The 21,112-nt window shown below is 37.4% G+C and overlaps 1 protein-coding gene across 8 annotated transcripts in view; it reads left to right on the top strand.

The window, feature by feature from the left end:
• The window catches only part of FGD4 (FYVE, RhoGEF and PH domain containing 4), a 105,482-nt gene extending 85,677 nt beyond the window's left edge, over positions 1-19,805 (top strand). For 7 of the 8 annotated variants that reach the window (XM_041398758.1, XM_041398754.1, XM_041398755.1 and 4 more), the window contains 11 exons: positions 1,616-1,772; positions 2,842-2,980; positions 3,968-4,026; positions 4,613-4,759; positions 5,990-6,162; positions 8,368-8,398; positions 8,571-8,666; positions 9,066-9,191; positions 11,283-11,423; positions 12,593-12,733; positions 12,913-19,805. In XM_041398758.1, coding sequence (XP_041254692.1) covers positions 1,616-1,772; positions 2,842-2,980; positions 3,968-4,026; positions 4,613-4,759; positions 5,990-6,162; positions 8,368-8,398; positions 8,571-8,666; positions 9,066-9,191; positions 11,283-11,423; positions 12,593-12,733; positions 12,913-13,170 — 1,468 coding nt within the window. In that variant the 3' untranslated portion in view covers positions 13,171-19,805. The remainder of the gene's footprint in view (positions 1-1,615; positions 1,773-2,841; positions 2,981-3,967; positions 4,027-4,612; positions 4,760-5,989; positions 6,163-8,367; positions 8,399-8,570; positions 8,667-9,065; positions 9,192-11,282; positions 11,424-12,592; positions 12,734-12,912) is intronic. The other variant, XM_041398753.1, reaches the window with a different exon arrangement.
• Positions 19,806-21,112: the final 1,307 nt, after the last annotated feature.

Raw genomic sequence — 21,112 nt, 5'->3', positions numbered from 1 at the left:
CCCATCACTGGTGTCTGAAATTTTCTGGCATAATAGCTTCTGCCAGATGCAGTCTTCTCAGAAGTTCCTCTCATTAGACACAAGAAATTAAGTATGTTCTATGGGTAGCTTTATGTGCTTCTATTACTCTTTATCCTCCAGCAAAAAAGCTGGATAAAAATTTCTGACCTTTCCTTGAGCTGTGGTTTAAATTGAAAACTAAGAGTAAAAATATTTAATTTTGTAACTGGGAAAGCAGATCAAAAGCAAATTCATTTTTGGAAGAAAAGGCAGTGTGAATCTAAACTTACCAAGTGAAAGTGAAATTGTCTAGTAGCTGCATTTTGAATGAGTTGAGCAACAGCTGGAGCTGAATATCTCTTACAACATACGGCTTGAAAACACCAGAACCAGCATTGTTGCAATATATTTCTCATGAAAAGTGTGTAACAGAGCAGAACAGTGATCCCACGCCACAGAATCATCACATGGTTTGGCTTGGAACAGACCTTAAAGATCATCTAATTCCAAGTCCCCTTCCATCGGCAGGGATACCTTTCACTAGACTATCAAACAAAATAATTAGATACAAAACCCTGAGTGTTCTGGACCCAAGGATAACCTAGTAGCAGATACTTGGGAATAACATAAGAACCCTGCAAGACTTCAGAGACCAACTTCCCACCCTGTCTTGTCCCCTCACTGCCAGCCCCAGCAGCAGCCCAGTCCTCTGCCAGGTGTTACACAGGAACTCTCTGCCCTGCAGAGGCAGCTGGAGCTGGACCAGTTTTTGACAGTCCTGCAGTATTCACTGTTCAAGTATAACTTTTCTGTTCTGCACAGCTTTTCTCTCAGAGAAGTGATGCATTGGAGTGGGCTGTAGAAATTTTTGCTTCAGACCACTATGAGAACATTGATTTCAGACTTTTAGAAATCCATACTGAGATACTGAGTTTCTGAGTCTGTTCCTGAAAATGAGACATCAAATGTGATTCCTGTTGTAGTTCTCGGAGGTGCCTGTGTGCTGCTCCACATTTTTTGTGTGCCCTGGGATTGCAGCTTCTCTAAGCTTCTCCATCTGCTACTTTACTATTCTGTTTTATCTGAAGATGCCATCAGGAGTTGGGAAAAATGTGGAAAAGTTCTCACAAAAGATTGGAATCCAAGGGTTTATCTTTCCTTCATATGTTTCCTTAGATAATTAGTAATTAAAACCAAAATGTTAATACATATGTTTATACGAGGCACAGAGTGGAAGCGGTACAGAATGGATTTAGCCCTCAAACCAAACCACAGGTTAGATGTTTTAAGGATTAACTTATGGTCAAAAGAAGATAATGTAATTTTAAGGAAGTGCAGATAAAATAAATTAGGCCATGTTTTGTAAATAAAATCTTTCATGTCTTCAATTTCCAGCTTTACTTTTTTAGTCCTCTACGTGACCTGTGGTGCTTATACATCACCAGAAGGGGATACAAACACCCTTTCCATGTGAATTCAGATTTAACACTTATGTTGGAACTCTATATGATCTCAAACAGAAGGATTCTCTGTTAAACACTTGAAACATTTTATAACCTTGCATGACTTTTTTTCTTTCCATTTTGCTCTGAGATTCCAATCTCTTACTTTGCAGGACTACCACCCCTAGGATTGGAGATATTCTGCAGAAGTTGGCTCCTTTCCTCAAGATGTACGGCGAGTACGTGAAGAATTTCGACAATGCAATGGAACTGGTGAAAACGTGGACTGAGCGGTCACCTCAGTTCAAATTCATTATTCAAGACATTCAGGTAATGGGGAGAATAATGTAGATCCTCAAATAATATATAAAAACACATAGGTTTGTGGATGAAAAAAGGATTAAAAAAGAAGTTAAATACCAAATCCCTTAGAATTAAGGTAGTTGTTTTATGCACTTCACACTGCATTTCTCCCTACTCCTTTCTGCATATGTGCACAACCCACCCACAAAAATCCAGATTTTTCTCCTGAAAAATAGAAGAGCAAATTGTAAAGGCTGAAACATCTGAAGATTACAAAAATAGTGCATTTTGTTGTAAATAACATTTTAGGATAAAGTGAAAAGACAGTGCAACCCTAGATCCCTGTGCTGCATCCAACAATACTGTGTTTCCTCACAGTAATGCTGAGCACAGGCAGCTGAAGAGCCCAGGGATGCAAGTCTTTGCCAAAGGCTCGTTTCACACCCTCTGGTGCTCCCTGGGGGTGTCTCTGGGAATTGGCAGGTGTGTGTCCTGCTGCAGTCTGAGCACTTAGAAATAGAATGGAATATTTCTACTTAAATTTTACTGCTCTGTGGGGTCTTTTGGTTGTAAGCCAGGGAAGAAAACAATGTAGATTTTAATGTAATTTTGGTTTTTATAATCTAATTGCATCTAAGATCATGGAAATGAATATACATCTAAAGGTATGAGGGAAGGACACTGCTGAGGGAGTTGAAATTGTAAATAAAATGAAAAGAAAGCATTCCCTCCTTAGATGGGTAAAACATACCTTTATAGCCCGGTAAAGTGATTGTTTATATATGTGGACATGAACTGTTCTTATTAATTTTAGAAGTATTTCTCTTGTGCGTTATTACAAACCTATTTTGAACTACACTGGAGTTTAAAATATTTTTTTGGTAAGACTATCAAATACTTAGTATGTTTTTACAGTTATTTTTTGTGAAGATTTTCTGATTATCTGATTTGGTAAAATAGTTCTGTGTTCTTTCAGAAGATCTATCATGCATGTCTCAAAACACATTGTTTATGTTTCATCAACCATAGCTTTTATTTTATGGTATTGTAATGACATTTCTGCTTGCTTCATTGAAATATGTTTACAATTTTTTAGAAGGAAAAAGTGTGTGGAAATTTGACATTGCAACATCACATGCTAGAACCAGTCCAACGCATTCCACGCTACGAGATGCTTCTAAAGGACTACCTAAGGAAATTGCCTCAGGATTCCCTAGACTGGAAAGATGCTGAAAGTAAATATCTTCAGGCCATTAAAGGAGCTATAATAAGATATTAGTAAGAGGATACTGTAAATTAAAGATATTTTCAGGAAAGATCAAATGAAGAATTACCCATGAAAAGAATGATAGAATTTCTTCAGTGGAATCATAGCATTCCTTGAAAAAAGTCTGTTTGAATTTAAGTTAATTTTAAAGCCATAAAGCCTTTAGTATTCTCCTGGAGCTCAGAAGTTTTCCTTTGGTTTTGGAATAGTGCACAGGTTTTGATTTGTTTGCTTTGCAGATGATCAGGGCTTGTGGTGGCTTTTTAATTTATTTTTGTTGGCATTTTGGTTTGCTTTATGCACATTTGGAATGTTTGACTGCTATTTGTAAAAAAGTGAAGTTAGGCTCACTGTATTTTTAAGCTTCTGCAGGGAAAAAGCACAGTCCACTTTTAAATTTCTTCCTCTCTGTATTTACACAAGAATAGTTCAAGGTATTTGCATAGAGTGTTCAAAATCACTTGCCAGATAATTCTTTTAACTATTTAATTTTTAGTACCATTACAGTAAACACTTGTAAGATGAGCTGCTTCAACTGAAAAAATATAGTTTGACTTTCTGAACTACTTTGAGAAAAGGAGGGAGAGAACCATGACTGTTCTTGTCACAGAAAAATGTGATTCTGAGTACTGAAGTGCTACAGTAAACTGCAATAATTCTCTTCTTCTTTCCATATAATTGTTTCTATTTGGTACCTGACTTTTTTATGCCGTCCACTTCACCTTGTATTCTTTTTATTGCTAACTGAAGAAATCTGTTGTACTTTGAAATTTACATAAAAACAACAAATATTTTTGTAGAATTACCACTGTGCCCCCCGCCCCCCCCCCCCCACCCCCGTCCCTCGACCACTTTAAAAATACCCCCGCCCCCCCCCCCCCCCCCCCCATGTAGTACATGAATAAGTAAAAGTACAGCTTTTTTGTTTTACTTATTTTCTTTTTCTTCTGTCTAGAGTCCCTGGAAATTATATCCACTGCAGCAAGTCACTCAAACAGTGCAATAAGAAAGATGGTAAATGATCCTTGTTTTCCTGATCACTTTTCAATATAATTGCAAATCTTCCCTAAAATGTCAAGAATTGGTTACTTGGGTCAAAATGATTGTTCCTACTTAATGTATTTATATAGCTCCTAGAAATGACAGACAAAATCTGTCATTGCAGCAAATTCTCTCAAGTGGGAAATGGGACATACTTAGTTCTTCTCCTGGCTCAAATCACTGATACTGCACTGAACTCTTAACCAGGTTTCATCTGTTTCTTTGAGTGCAGGACAATGTTTGTGAAGAGCAGATACTGTTTCTCTGCCTGATTGGGCTGGGATGATAGGATCTTAATTGAAATGTGAGATGTTTTAGGCAAGAAATAATGCAGACTGTATAAACAACTGCATTTTAAAAATTACCAAGGATATAATATTTCTAAAAGTACTTCTAGCTTTATCAACTAAATTAATCAGTCAGACCACTCATGTTGGGTATAAATATTTTTTCTAAAGCTTAACAGTCTCCAGATTTATGCCAGCTCCCATCATTTAATTTAAACTGCATCAAGATCTGTGTTTTCCCTAAGTTTTATAACTGTATTTTCACCATAAAGGAGAATCTAAAGAAATTGTTGGAGATCTACGAGATGCTGGGAGAAGAAGAAGACATCGTGAACCCTTCTAATGAGCTGATCAAAGAAGGACAGATCCTTAAACTGGCTGCTCGCAACACGTCTGCCCAAGAGCGCTACCTTTTCCTGGTGAGTATGGTGCTGCTGCTGCTGGGAACTTGGAAATCCTCATTAAACTGAAATGTAAAAGCTTAGGATCTTTGCCCTGATGGATTGTGTGTTGAGGTCCCAGTAAGTAAGTCTCATGGCTCTGTGGGAGGTTTTCATCGTGGCAGGTCATCTTTTCAGCTGGAATTTGAAAAGTACAGCCGTGGTCCTTTGCAACTCCCTTGGAAGAGGTTTGGTGGAGTTTTTTGCTTCCCATACATTGAAAATTGATGGTATATTTTTGCTCAGGGGTCTGTGGCATGGCCCCTCTTCTGATTAATGAAGGGTAGTGACAGGATGTTGAGGCACAGCTCCTCCTTATCTGTGCTTCAAACAAAAGGAGAAATTACAGAATAGAAAGACTTCAGCTGGGGCCAGATGATGTTCCCTTCATATGAGAGGTGACAAGCTCAAATGTGCTGTGTCTGTGATACAGACTAGGCAATAGTCTAGTCAGGATTTCTATGAAATAGGATTTAACTGAAGTGAGTTTTTCTTTTTAATAATTAATTTTGAGAAAAATGAGAGGGGAAAAAAAGTCAGAAAATTAAACACTTTATATCTGATTTAATAACTGTGCTTCTAGGCTGCGGCTTTAGACATTTAAACCTTATTTAAAGTTCTACTTTAATAACGGAATATATCTTTGTCCTATTCATGTACCATTTTCCCCCCTGTGATATGGAGGGTTTCAGGGAATAAAAATTTTAAGGAATGTTCTTTTGTCTTGGAGAAAAGACAAAAAAATATCTTCAAATAGCATTAATTCCAACTTGTACAAAACAAAATTATTTTGGTACAGGATAAATATAAATGTATACACTGAAGTGAAAAGTCCTTATTCTACAGTTTACAGTAGGTTTTGCAGAATTGGGGCATAAGAACAGATTTGGTAGAAAAGCTTTACATTGGCATAGAATATGTGGTCTGAGTATAGTTTGATAATAAATACTATGAAGACTGCTACATATGCAGAACAATTATTCTTACATTGACTGAAGCTGTCCTTGAATCCTATTCCTAAAGAAATCAGAAAGAGAAGTTGTCTTGCATTAGGGCTTAGGTCTTCCCATGTGTCAGCTGATCAGGAAAGAACCTGCTTTCTCACCCACCAAGTCTAGCTTTGTGATATTCTCCAGGTCTCAGTGGACAAACTATGGTTTTATCTGTGTTTTTCTTAGTGCAAAACCACGTGTTTATTTTTTCCCCCAGTTTAACAATATGTTGCTCTACTGCGTCCCCAAATTCAGCCTGGTAGGATCCAAGTTCTCGGTTCGAACCAGAGTTGGCATAGATGGCATGAAGATTATAGAAACCCATAATGAGGAATATCCACACACTTTCCAAGTGTCTGGAAAAGAGAGGACACTGGAGTTGCAGGCCAGGTAAGCAGTCTTTTTAGCCAGTTCCTTGAGATCAGATATATACACACAGAAGAGTGGATTAACAGATTTGAAGAACGAGGCAGCGGATTTCATTTTAATGCTTGTGTTTTGAAAATAGCCTAGGCTGCCAAAAAATCATGAATTCTAAGTCCAAGAATCCCTCTGAGCAGAAGATGCATCTACGACGTATAACACATTGGCTAACCTTGCAGAAATGCCCAGGACAGCTGTGAATGGGCTGGCTGGGAATTTGAGAGCAGTGCCAAGGCAGCCTGTCTGACCAAAGTGTTTTAGGACACTGGGTGTGTCAATCACTGGTGCCTCTGGGATCTGAGCTGCCTTGGTACCAACGAGTCTGTTCACCTCAGGGCAGGTCCAACAAACAAAGCTCTCCCTCCCACTGGGTTTACCACCACAGAACAGAGTTTTCTGCAGCAGTAGTTGAGCATCTGCTTTCCTCTGTTCCTCAGGCCCATTTCCCATCTACTTGTTTTCTTCCAATCCGGAGTATCACCCTCTCTCTGCAAGGCAAGCTCTCCTCCTGGTTCTTGGGTCCTTTTCCTCCAGGTGCCCTCTTCTGACTGGCACTTTTTCTGCTTTCCAATTTATTAGTCCTTGTATCCTCCTTTTGCTGAGTTACCTTCCCCTCACCTTTTTGCACTGACTAGGCTAAATTGCCCCTGTCTAGACTCAAATAAAGTGAGATACTCCTTCTCTCCTTTTGGGCCTGCCTAAAAATCCTATTCTTAGGATTAGGATCAGGGTTTCTTAGCAGTCGGGGTTTCATTGCAGAGAGGCAAGGATTAAATAGGCAGGAAAGTGTCCATGGTGGGTATAGTTCTGTGTTGGCACCATGTGTTTGGGGACAAGCCATAGCTGGCTAGCCAGTGAACTTGCAAGCTACTTTCCTTTATGGAAAACCTGTAATATTTAATGTTTAAATAAATATTTAAGCAGAGAACATGCAAAGATAATGGCATATAGGTATTTATCTAAACTTCAATTCCATTTCAAATTAAATATATACTTTGAAAAATGACACAAAAAACCCCTTTCCACTAAGATCTGCAAGATTTTTGGGACAGGTTTTTGGCTATCAGTCATATCTGCTGTAAATTACTGTGTGATATCTTGCTAAATATTTTGTAAATTGTTATGCCATACACCTATTTCAATGGTGAAAGGTGGCATCTTGTTATACCATTTCTGAAGCATGTTTTAATTTGAAGAAAATTGATACAGCAAAGTAAGTTTAATTTGTTAGCTTTCCTATGTTACCTGTAGGAGAAAGTTTATTTTAGGTGAGGGAAGCACAGATTTTTATCTTTTGCTTTGCGATCATTGTTAGAATACATTAAGTCTGTACAAAACTGTGAAGGAGTAAGTGCCACGAAGCTCTTATTCAATTATATTAGAAAAATCTAATACATTTATCAATGTATGAGTAGTATATGTACCCTATGCCTTAATGTCCTTAATTCATGAGCTTGTATTAACACTGTAATAATTTTTAATTTACTCTTGGCATATTCTTTAGTAGGAGAATTATAATTATTTTTTAAACTGTTATTGGAGTATATTTTCAATTACTGTTTTTAAACAGCTGGTAGATTATTTCTTTGGAATGCTGCTGGTCAGGTACTATGCTTAATAGCTCAGCTTTTTGTTTTTACTGTAAGCAGGAAGAATGATTTTGGCTGCTTGGACAGATTTCTTCTTCCTCATGTGCAGATGGTAGGTGGGAAGGGCAAACAGTAGTTTAGGATTCTGCCAGCTTAAAAGTTCTGCTAATACTGCAAAACAACAGGTGGGGAGCTGTTTTAATTGAGATGTTGTAAAGGTTCTCTTTTGCATCCTTCAGAGCAATCCATAGAAAAATTAATTTTTGTATGATTGGTATCACATGGTACAGCAGGGTTTTTTCCCAACACATTATCCAAGGAGGAGGCAACTATTGGAGAGCCAGATACACTGAAGTGTTAGTTCTCATGTTTTTAACTTTTGTCTTCTGGTTTGGCTTGTTTGGGGTTCTTTTGTTTGTTTTGGGGTTTTTTTTGTTTGTTTGTTTAAGTTGGACAGTTAATGAGTATTGTTTAAATTCTTGAGAATTACTGAAGAGTTACTTGGCTTTTGCAAGAAGTTGTTGATAGTGGGATAATGTTTCCTAAACTAGTCTCAAACTAATGTGTCAAATATTTCTTTTAGTTCTGAACAGGATAAAGAAGAATGGATAAAGGTAAATTAATCTACATTCTTTATTTTCTAACCATTTTGTCACTGAAGCAATCAGAAAAGTAATATTCATGTCTTCTGTCTCTACCGTCTCTCTGCTGATCAATAACTGGTCAGAATGCAGAGTCTGTTTTAAATTTTACCATGTCTGAAGAATTTCTCCACTGTTTCCTTAGGCCCTTCAGAGTACTATTGAAGCTTTTCAGCAGAGGAATGAAACTTTCAGAAATGCTATTGCTAAAGAATATGAAGACATGCCTGTTGAAGTCTCTGTAAGCTGCTCTTATTCTTTTGTAACTTTCTTAATACCCATTGTGTTCTTCAATAAGTGGAAGAAGTTTGGCAGAAACTTTGTTTTCAAGCTCATCATTCTTAAATCAGAGTAATCACAAAGGAGTCATCTTGTTGGTAATTGTTTTTCTTCAAAATGCCAAATCTTGTAAACGAGCCTCTTTCTTTCTTAAAACAGGAAACAGAGCACCCTTTCAGTGATGCATCATGATTTTTGACTGGGCTCTTTGTTATTTCTTTTATAGATTTCAAAATGCATCTTGAGCTATGTTTTGTAATTTCCTTCCCAGAGGACGAGAATAACTATTTTCCCTATTTCAAGTACTGCGCAGTTTTTTTACTAGCTTTTAAAATTCTTTTCTCCTCCTCCTGGCCCTCAGAATGCTGAGCTTGGGAAGAGAGCGCCGAGGTGGATCCGGGACAACGAGGTCACCATGTGCATGAAATGCAAGGAGCCCTTCAATGCGCTGACGAGGAGGAGGCACCACTGCCGGGCGTGTGGACACGTGAGTGCAAACCCCCCTGCCTGCAGCTGCCCAGCAGGCCTGCCAGTGTCTCCGAGCACCTGCTTGGCTTCTCATGGCTCCTTGTCATCATAGATTCTTGGAATGGCTTGGGCTGGGAGGGACTTTAAACATCATCCAGCCCCAACCCCACTGCTGTGGTCAGGGACCTTCAGCAGACCAGGCTGCTCAGAGTCACACCCAGCCTGGCCTTGAGCCCTCCTTCCCTGTTCCAGTGCTGTGGAGTCTGCTGCTGCACTTGTAGCTGGAAGAAGCAGCTCTGCATACCACCAAGGACCTTCTCCTGCTTTAGTCATCAGAAGCATGTACACTTGTGTATAATGTCCTGCACACAGTATATTGTTAATTTTGAGAGAACTCTACCAATATGAAGAGTTTCAAGACCATAGTAAGATGTCATAATCCAGCATTATTTCAGAATATTGTTAATTTTAAGAGACCTCTACTAATATAAATAAATTCAAAAGCCTATTAAGATGGCATAACCCAGCATTATTTCAGGCAGCACTGGCTGACTCCACCAAAAGACCATAAAACCCTGCAGTTTTTCATTAGGTTAACTTGAAGCTGCTCCCAGCTGGGTTCAGTGTGAACATGTGCAAAGCATCATGGAAGGAGGGAATGTGAGGGTGGGGAGAGAGTATTGCTGCTGCTTTCCTTGGGGGATGCTACTGTAACATATCCAGCTTGAAAGCAACCATCAGGCAATGGGATTATAACTTGTGAGTTTTCAGAAGGTAACAAAAGAACAGCAAACATTCTGTGCTTTCTTCTCTTGCCATCTAGCAGCTCTGCCTGTCTCCACCAGATGGTAGTATAAGCTCAGGTTTAATACTTGTGGTACAGGGTGTCTTGTCTGATTTCTAATGTTTTAAGTGGTATGAGGTATGCATTCATGGTATACATTCATGGTATGCATTCATAACACTGCTTTTGTGCTTTTCAGGGCACAAGTGGCTTTTTCAGAAGCTCTAAATTATTGGGTTTACAGTTGTCATAGAGGGTTTTTCCCCCAGATCTTTTTGTCTTAAAATTCTGTTAATGTTAAAAACACACCCTCCCTTTTTATTTCCCTTTTTGTTTAGACTCCTAACTACTTCCCTCTATTATAGTTCTATCACATCTCCTTGTGCTTTAATTTCAAAAGACTTTTTTCATGGGAGTTAATTTGGGCTAGCAATGATGGCTTTCCAGAAGTGACTAATTTGGAATACTTAACTAGGATTGTCTAGAGCTACAAGCTGAAGGTGGTGTACTAGGTTAGCACTGCAAAGCCTTGGTCCACAATAAAGATTTGTTCAGTTTTGTTAATGGTTCAAGTCCATTCATGTACCTTTTTTTTCTTGAAATAACTTCACTCCTATTTTTTATTCAGGGCATCTTTTTTTCATGTGAAAGAAAAATTCTGTGGAAAAACACTTTTAATGAAACAACTTTGATATCTCATTGCATTTCACTTAGATATATACTGAAAAGAAAAATCAGGAAAAATCAGTGGATATTGACTTACTTGTTCTGTGTATTTATGATTTGATTTTAAAATTGTAAATTTTATATGTTTAGGTGTATATATACATCTAAACATGCTAATATTTCTTAACAAGTAAAAAAAGTAGCCATTTCTGATTTTATCAGACTTTTATCCTTAAAATGTCATATCAATTGTAGGTTTTTTTCATTCTCATAACCTCATTCTGGTTACATAGAAAACCAACTGGTAAATGTACCTTTTCAGACTGGCATATAAGGAAACTGCCAGCATGGCTTGGGCTATATTCTGATTCTAGACCTAACTTGAAACTACAGATATAATTAAAAGCTGAATGTGATTTTATGCAAAGTACAAAATTTCCACCAGCTAAAAAGGAAGAGGTGCTTCTAGTTAAGAAGTAGTGGCACAAATTTGGAAAATCATTATTTTCAAATAAGTTGTTGCTTGTTATACAGACATCTTTCTTGTTCTGTATGATTAAAAATATATTACAAAATAGCTTAATACTAATTTTTATTTATATTTTAATAAAATTCTAGAAATACTTAAATATTATATGTTGTTTCTTTTTTTTTTCTAAGGTGGTTTGCTGGAAATGTTCTGATTACAAAGCACATCTCGAATATGATGGCAATAAATTGAACAAAGTCTGTAAGGATTGCTATCATGTTATAATTGGTTGTACAGACAGTGAAGAAAAGAAGAGGAAGGGCATCTTGGAGGTATGTCATTCAAAAATACTATATATGTATAGCTGCAATCCTTTTGGTTCATCAGTAGGTGAAAAATGGTAGCATTCCTGCAGAGTTTATTTTCTCTTTGAGAAATAAAAAGTATGTGGATCAATTTCATATAATTCCCTATATTTTGGTTCCCAGCACTCACCTTTGCAAAATAGCTTTGTTTCTTGCAACTTTACATTTTTTAAGGGAATGCATAAATTATAATTTAATTATATAATTGTAAGAATTATAAACCTTAGAACTTGTTTGCTTCTTTCAGTTACATCAGCTCCTGTGACAAAATGTAGCCTTCCCTTATAAATTTTCAGTTTTCTTCTTCTGCACTTAAGCTTTCATCGCACCAAACCCCACTGCTACCAGTTGGTTTTTGAAAATGTATACCCAGACTGAAAGTCTGGATGGAAACGAGGGGACTGGGGAGAATTTTGCTCATCCTTCATAGTCTGAGTAATAAGATACTGTTTTGATCAGTGTATAAAATGAACCTTTAAGTTGTCAGGTTGTCCTCAGCTTTTGGCATCTGAAAAGTCAAGGTCCATGGAAATTTTAACACATAATCATTTTGTATTCTTTCTTATCATCTCAAGTTCACTATTTAATTTGAGTAGCGTTTTACGCTGTCTACAGATTTTAAGCAATTAATCTAATCTTTTCTCTAGGATTAGTGCTTGAATACTTATGTTTTTCTTAAAAATGTGTTTGAACTTGATTTAGTCATAATATTTTGACTGCCAAAGTAGATAAGTTGTCATGTTGGATAGTTAGTGCCACTTCAGTGCCTAACATGGTTTTATTTTGGAAATCAGACATTGTTGTAGATGCTCAGATACAGAGAAAGGCTGGCTGTGGTGGCAAAATGAAAATTGGAGTGATATAGGAATCTATAATCCAAAGTTATTGATGAAAAAAGGAATGGATTACACGTGCTAAGGGAATGTGTGTTGTGACTGCACATGTTTAATATATATATATTCTCCATAGATCCAGTCATTCGTGATCTATCTTGCGTATTTCCTGAAGCCTTTTTGCAGATGTCCAAGAGTTCATGTGGTCAATGGCGATGTACTTCCTGCTTTTCTGTTCTTTCTGGTTTTAGTCTTTACTGAAGGAAAGTTTAGTTTCCTTTTTATGCTTTCTACTTCTCCTAGATTGAATCTGCAGAAGTCTCTGGAAACAGTGTCATATGTAGCTTTCTTCAGTACATGGAGAAGTCCAAGCCCTGGCAGAAGGCATGGTGTGTCATACCCAAACAGGAGGCTCTTGTGCTCTACATGTACGGTGCTCCACAGGTATGTACAGGGGAAATGGGAAAGACTTGAGTAATTATTGTCACTGGTATTTGAGGAAGAGGCAACAAATCGCTTGGGAATGGAGGAAAGATCCAAGTGTTTTCACCAAACTGTACAGCAAATGAGAAGTAATGGGTAGATTAGTTGTCAGTTCTTAATAAAGAACTTCTTCTTCTTAGGATGTGAAAGCTCTGGCTACAATTCCTCTTCTGGGCTACACAGTGGATGACACTCCAAAAAGTGCTGACCTCCCGCACAGCTTCAAACTGACCCAGTCCAAGTCTGTGCACAGCTTTGCTGCAGACAATGAGGAACTGAAACAGAAGTGGCTAAAAGTTATCCATTTAGCTGTCAAAGGTGAGACACCAGAATGTCAAAATGAACTGCAAGTGAATTTAGAAGAGCAGCCTGAATCTTCTAAAAGATCTGAATGCTGAAGCACAGGAACACATGGCATTTTTAAAAATTTTTAGTTGAAATTGTGGTTAACCTTTGTGTTGACCTTTCTTTGCTCAATCAAGGAGAAAAAAAAAAAAAGAAAAAAAAAAAAAAAAAAAGAAACTTCTTACTACCATACACATCTTGGCACTTTATGTTTGGGAAAGAATTCTGGTCTTTTTAGGGATCTTTTTCTTATATTTATGTTCTGTCAATAAAAGTGATGTACAGGTCCATTTCAGAGACTTTTTAAAAAAATGTGAATGCTATTAAAAATATTTACTAACTTTACTGTACTACTTGTTCATTGTAATGCAATTTTTTTTTTTTTAATCCAGTTGCTCTTCAGTTAACATTTGCTACTTTCATTAAGAATGCAAATATTTGAAGCTTCCTACTTACATGTTAGGACTTGCAACAGGATAAAAGATATACCTCCACATTGCCAAAATAGATCTGTACTTAAATATGCAGGGACAGTTTGGTTCAATGTATGTAGTTTATAGATTGATTTCCATGGTTCTGTACATATGTTGTATTTACTTGTATCTTTTTAATTAAAGTAATGCAAATTGCTTTCACAGGTATATTGGCTTTTAAGGTTTCAATTTATCAAGGAAACAATCTAATGATTTTCAATGTAGAAATAAATACCTAAAATATGAGAAAACTATATATAATATATGTACAGTATTAAAAATGTACAATACTTGATTATTGCTTTGATTTCATGATACTGGGTTCTTATTAGTGAATAATTTATTTTTAAAAAAGCATGTTTTCTATTTGAAATTAAACACAGTCCTAAATTGAAAAATACTGTTCAGTGATTTGTTTTAATAGCTGACACTTAATGATTTTGATATTTTTATGCATCAAAAAATTAGCAGTAATGTAAGTGGCATGCAATGGAGAAATGAGTTCCAGTTGTGATTAAACAAGTAGTCGCTTTTCTTCAGTGTCCTATCACTGTTAGCTTTTAAGAGTGCAGTAGTTTGTTGCTCAAATGCAGTATGTGGTTTGAGAAAAGCAACAGATTCTAGTAACCTTCTGGGAATGTGTATTTTTGCTATTATGGTTATTGGAGCAAAAGAACAATTTGAACTTAAGTTTTTTAATTTTTCTAGACTATTAGGTATTGTAATGCTTATTTATGACAACAACCTTCAAGGATTCTTGTTTTAAAGTGGAGCCTGGTTTATAAAAATTTCATATGAAGTCTGAGCTTGCAAATCTGAAATTTTATGAACTAACATTATTTTTTTTTCTGTTTCTGGGTATAAGGACTCACTGGCTTCACAATATTAAGCTCCTTATGAACTTCCATTCCTATTAGAATTTTTATGCATAGAGACAAATGACTTCCATAAAATATTACTGTAATCCTTTAGTGAAATATGGCAAAATCAGAGGAAGTGATTGACTATCAATTAAAATCATTGCTGTCTTTCCTTTTTGAAACCTTTTAAGGAAGGAAAATACGTAACTTCTACAATCAGCTTGTCATAAGAACATTCAGAAGTCTTACTTCTCAATAAATCTGCAATCTGTATTTTAATTCATGTCAAGTTGAAGAGCTCAGGTTCAATTTTGTTAGTCACATGACAGATTTAAATTGTTGGATTTTTATAATGAGTTTGCCAAGCAAACTATCCACTGAACTCCTACTCCTGCTTTACTCTTTCTGGAACATTATAGGGAAAAAAAAAAAAAAACAAACCAAAACCAACTCATTTTGCATTTAGCAAGGGACTCATACCTGTTTGTAGTGTCAAGCACACGTGAGCATGCAGTGTCCATCATTCCTTCATAAGTATGTACCTTAATGTTAGTGGGATGGATTTTGCTCTCACCTGCACCGATCCAGGATCTACCATATCCTTTAGATTCCACAGCTTGACACCAGTGTTAATAATGATCAGGACACGGTAAGGTACTAACTCTCCAGCTGACTTGGTGCATGTCCATTCTGAATTCTCTTCCTTGGGTGCTCCCTGGGTCCAGGGATTGTTCTGGATATAACCCTAGTATTGCTTTTATCTGATGTGCAAGCTCTTCTGAGCTTGCAAATCTATAATACTCTGAGATTTTAAGTTACTTCTGCTGGCAGCTGTGTTTACCTTTAGCAGTGGGCAGCTCAAGCCTGGTTTGATTCATGTTAGTGAATACCATCAGATTTTTGCCAAGGTAATTAATATAAGATCTCCCTAGCTAATATATGTAATCTTACATATACCTTGGCAAGGGATGGGGGAACATTCAGGTAAGCAAGCAGAACTCTTGGTGGCTATCTTTCCTTTATGGCCGTCTCCCAAGAGTGGGTATCTTCTACAAGAGCCTCAAGTGCAATTGTGGGATATGGAGAGTTTTCTTCCTACATCCCAATGTATAAAAACTTTCCCATGGTCAAGGTGTTGAGTGTAGAGGAAGAAGTTGCTTTAAAGGAGTTCTCAGACAGGAAGGACTGAGCTATAGTGAAAATATGATGATATGACTGTAGAGACAATTAGGTTGGAAAAGATCACTGAGCCCAACCATTGCCCAGCACTGCCAAGTCCACCACTAAAGCATGTCCCTAAGTGCCACATCTACACACCTTTTAAATACCGTCAAGGATGGTGACTCAACCCTTTCCCTAGGCAGCCTATTCCAATGCTTCCCCTCTGTTTTGGTGACAAAATATTTTCTAGAATCCAATCTAAAACTCCCCTGGTGCAACTTGAGGCCATTTCATCTTGTGCTTATTGCTTGTTTCTTGGGAGAAGAGACCAGTCCCCTCCTTGCTGTCATCTCCTTTCAAGGAGCTGTAGAGTGATAAGGTCTCTCCTGAGCCTTCTTTTCTCCAGGCTGAACACCCCCAGGTCCCTCAGCCACCTCTCACAGGACTCATGCTCCAGACCCTTCACCAGCTCTGTTGCCTTTCTCTGGGCCCAATCCAGCACTTCCATGTCCTTCTTATCCTGTCTTTCATGTCCCAGAACGGGACATGGCATTTGAGGCATAGCCTCTCCTGTGCCAAGTACAGGGGACAACCACTGCCCTGGTCCTGCTGGCCACACTGTTGCTGGTACAGGCCAGGACACCCTTGGCCTTCTTGCCCACCTGGGCACACGCTGGCTCTTGTTCAGCTGCTGTCAAACCAGCACTCCCAAGTCCTTTTCCCCCAGGCAGCTTTCCAGCCTTTCCTCCCCAAGCCTGTAGTGCTGCAGGGGTTGTTGTGGCCCAGGTGCAGGACCCAGCACTCAGCCTTGTTGAACCTCTTTGAGCTGGCTTGACCCATTGATCCAGCCTGTCTGGGTCTCATTGCAGAGCCTTCCTGCTCTCCAGCAGGTCAGCATCCTCCCAGCTTGGTGCTGTATAGTACATTCTGTTTCCTCCTGCAAATCTCATTCTAAGCCAGGCAGGGAGCCCCATTCCAGTTAAATGGTTAGAAGTAGCAGTTTCTGTGCTGCCTCATTGTTAGAGTGGTATTGAGCAGTTGAAGCTACTTGAATGGCAGCATCTCCCAGATGAAGCCCAGCATTTGGGCACAAGCAGTTTGAAATGTGAGTTGTTTGTTTGGATGTTAGCTTAACGTTTGCTCTTGGCCGTTAAATTTTATACAGAACAGGATATTTTATTAATCCTAGTGAAACCTGTTTCATGTTCTCATAATCAATTGCTTGGTCAGAATTGTTCTCTTCTGAGTCAGAATGCCTTGGCACTCAAATACATGGTTCTGTGTGTATTTTGTGGGAAAAGTATGTATTACCAATATTAAAGGACATCAGAAGATAGAGAAACTCTAAATTTAACCAACCTGCTGTCTTCATTCCCCACAGACAAGCCCTCCTAACAACAGCAAACTTACACTTCAAATTGTAAATTATGACTGCAGAGGAACAAAAACAAAGTTGTAGCTGCTGTGGTTTAAGAATTGTGATGAAAGCAATGAAATTAAAACCACCATTCTAACAAGGTAGAAGCTGTTCCCATTTGAAATAAATTCTTAAATTCTTCAAGGAAAAGAAAAAGGCATTAAGTGGGCGAGCATAAAGCTGTGTGTGTAAGAAATAAACTGTAACTAAGCATTCATTCATAATGCATAAATGCATGTGAATGGCTCTGCTGCATTATTTAAGTTTTGCAACTCTTGTGTTCAAGTAATGCTTGTTTCTCACTTTAAAAGTGATCACTCTTCTGTGTGATTTAAAGCAGATCAAAAGTTATTTTAGTGGTTTTATCTGTGTTCGACCAGAACAAGACGAAAATTTATCACTCATATTTTTGGATCATAGCAATATATTTTTTGAAATTACTTATTTTTTTCCCCCTACCATGGGAATAGTGTATCATGATATCTGCATGTCTGCACCATTCCTCCAGACCCTCTAAAAATTCTTGTTTGGTATCAGGTACTCCTACTTGGTTGAAGAGCTGCTATAAAACCTGTATTATGTAGTTTTTTCAGATCCCTTTATGACGAGTAGTTTTGGTTTTTTTCTAAGTGTATTTAACTTATATGTGCAAAATAGATACTGAGAGTACAAAACATTCTCTTTGGAATAGAATATTAAACACTTTAATTGCATGTATATATAGTAGCATCTTTTTATGCAAAACCATCTCAAAGTGCTTTATAAATCTCCTCAAAGATTCTAACCCAAGAAGATTTTTATTGCTCATGTTTTTAAGTTATGGATGAAGGCAAGGCACTGATTAAATACAGAGTAAATACACTACCACCTAAGTAAAATTCAGGTGAGATTATAGAAGTATGCTCCACAGACTTCCAAGTGGAGTCAGGAGGAAAAAGAATATATTAAAACAAGTGAGAAAGTGGAAACACTTGACAGGTTGTTTGCGTTCCTCACCACATAGCTAGTATAAAATATCATCAGCTTTTCATTTCAAGGAAAGATTAAATAAAATTAAGAGAAGGTAGTTATTTCTTATACTGAAGGAAAGACTTTCTGGAAAGAAATAAACATTCCGTGTAAAAATAACCCTAAGCAATAACAAAAGGTCTTTCTCCATGTAGCTGGTATAAACTAGCATGGGCCTGCTGGAGCTATTATACCTTCAGTGTTTTAAATTCACATAGAATCTGCCTTACATTATATAAGAACACTTCTGGAAGATGAAACTTCCCAGTTAGGGAGCTGCTGAGACACCAGGTCTCACCTGGACTCACAGAGCTCAGGTGAACCTCAGGTGGAGGTAATGGATGTAGGGATGGATGTAAACGACTGGAAATATATATCCAAAAGTAAATGACTGGAGAGAATAATTTTGTGGCAGAACTCACTACCCTTAAGGTAAATCCATTGGTGAAATGGGCATCATTCTTAGTCTCTGTGGTGTACTGTTATTTGAAATCTGAATTTAAATAGAAGGGGTTAATGCTTTTTGCTCTCGTCTGTGGCCCTCTTGGTTTGAGGAATTTACCTAGCTGGTTCTGACCCATGGGACTGTAGTCTGTTCCTCAGATAGGAGTTGTAATCTGCTAGTCAGATTGTTTCCTAAATCCTTTCCATTTAACAGATGATAACATTAATTTAATGGTTACATATGTGTGTGTATATACACATGTGCACATGTATGTGTGTATATGTATATATGTGTATTTATATATTTGAGACTATTATTCAGATGACTTGTTTTCAAGCAGTATTTTACAATCAAAAAAGTACACTGTGCTGCATTCAAAATAGAATGTATAATGACTGTGTTAAGTATGCTTTCCAGAAAAATATGGAGGTAGATCTGCTATTGTGGCATGTTTACTATTTCAGCCTATAAAAATAAACACAGAAGCCCTGACAAACATGCTAATTCCAGTGAGGCATTTCAATCAGCTTCCTTTGAAACCTTGTGATTAAATTTCTTCCCAGAATAAACTATGGCATTTTGTTTCACCCCTTCCTCGTCTTGGCACAAGTGAATGTAGAACATGCTTTTTTTCTCAAAATCCTCAAGCAGATATCTTTGAATAAAACATGTTTTCAGCCACTGTATAACACCAACCTACTTCTGTTTGTACTTCATCTGCGTAGATTCATTAAGTATTTATGGTGGAAACATTCAGAAAAGAGGGAACTATATCAAAGCATTTTTGCATCTATGTGCCCTGGTATTTTTAAGCCAAATTTGTAGAGATCAGTTTGCAATAGAAATACTATTTTTTTCTACCAGTGTATTTTCTATTCTGCAGCCCTTAAGGCAGATTAATACAATAATTTTAGTGGGAGCTGTATCAGCTGTAATGTTTGACATCAGAATTACAGGCTATACATGTTCATTTTCCTTCATTATGGAAGCATGTCTGATTTTAATTGCAAAAAGATTTTCTTTAAAAAAATAATAATTGGAAGAATTGTAAATTTGTTTTGGTTTTGCAATAAAGTGAATAATACTAAAAAGGTGAAACACAAATGCCATTGTAAGTTGTGCAAATGTAAGTTGTCATTTTTATGGTTAAGAATGGTTATATGAATGTAAAAAAGTTGAAGATATTGTACATTTTTTCTGTAATATATGTATATTTGATCCTAAGGTGGGTGGAGAATTGTAAAAATGAAGCACTTTAATTCATGTTGAGTACTTAAAAAGAACAGAAATTTGTATCCTGTAAAATAAAAGCATCATTAAATAAGTATTGCTGGTTGACTCTTTTTTTTTTTTGTCCACCTACCCATTTTGCTAATAAAATCTTTAAGCTGTATTTCTTGTTGTGTGTGACGGTGGGGAGCAGTTTTGGAACACTGGTATCTAATTTGCTGAAGTGCTGGTTTCTCACAAGTACTGCTGAGTTGGTGAAAGATGTATTCTGAGTTTATAAAGGGTGTATTTAATGCTATGATATCCTAGGTGGGAAAGATAAATGACATCTGCACAGTTTGGTCCAGATTTCTGTAATGGGAATGTGCCCAGTTCATTATATGAGTGCTTTGTGGATTTCTGTACCTCCATCCCCATAGAAAAGTGCAAAAATAAGGGAAATTGTTCAGCAGAGCCCCAAATCTTTCTTAGTATTACTCAATACTAAACGATCAGCGTGATCTCATGCACTGAACTAAAGTGGTGCTGAAAAGCAAAAAATGATCAGGTAATTAGCTGGATGTGTCCTTTAACAGTCCAAAACTGGTTGCAGTTGCCTCTGATTTCCGTCATCAGCACACATTAAACCTGTTTTGATTGTATCTGATTTATTCTTGATATTCTTCTGCAGGTGAGCACAGTGTTGCAGAAAACACAGAAACACAAACCAGAGGAAAAGTTACCATAGTACTTGGTAGTTCCTGATTGGAAAGAATTGCATACAAGAATTTTTCTTTCATTTCTACATCTTCTTCTCTTTGCACATACCGTAAACAAATCAGTATTTGAAATAAGCACTGATTAACCACAGAAACTAATGCCTCCCTTTCTGTTTATCTTACTGATTTTTCTGATTTTTTTTTATACTGTACTCTGTTCCAAACCTCATTTAGCCCATTAAGCACAATGCAATGTCTTCTGCATGGAGACAAAAACAATAGCATTTACCCTATAAATGTGCTTTAATAACAGAACACAATTATAAAACTCAAACTACAGGAAATGTGGCACCACAGGTCCTACTTAATTCCCTTAAATCAGCAGGGTTAATAAGCACTGGTATTTCTACGTGGCAGCAAATTGTCCAGAGCCCATCAGGTTGGTGAGGAAGTGGTAGGCGTTGCTCCTCTGGCTTTCCTGAAGAGCCTGACTAACACTGCCTCATTACCACAGAATTGTTCTTGACATTGCATGAACTTCCTGACATGAGAGAAGTGGCAGACCAGCCTTTGGCAAACACAGTATTGGGAGCTGGTTTGCTCTAAATAAATTGCTCTAGAGGGTCCTGTGGTGTCTTGAATGGACAAGCAGAGGGATCCTTATGATTGTGACCATTTTGCTTGGGAGCTGCTCACCCCCTGC

This window comes from Onychostruthus taczanowskii, unplaced genomic scaffold (genome assembly GCF_017590055.1).
Source record: "Onychostruthus taczanowskii isolate IOZ18803 unplaced genomic scaffold, ASM1759005v1 scaffold15, whole genome shotgun sequence".
Taxonomy (NCBI): domain Eukaryota; kingdom Metazoa; phylum Chordata; class Aves; order Passeriformes; family Passeridae; genus Onychostruthus; species Onychostruthus taczanowskii.
Note: the sequence above shows the minus strand (reverse complement) of the source record. Positions and strands in the feature narration are given on the sequence as shown.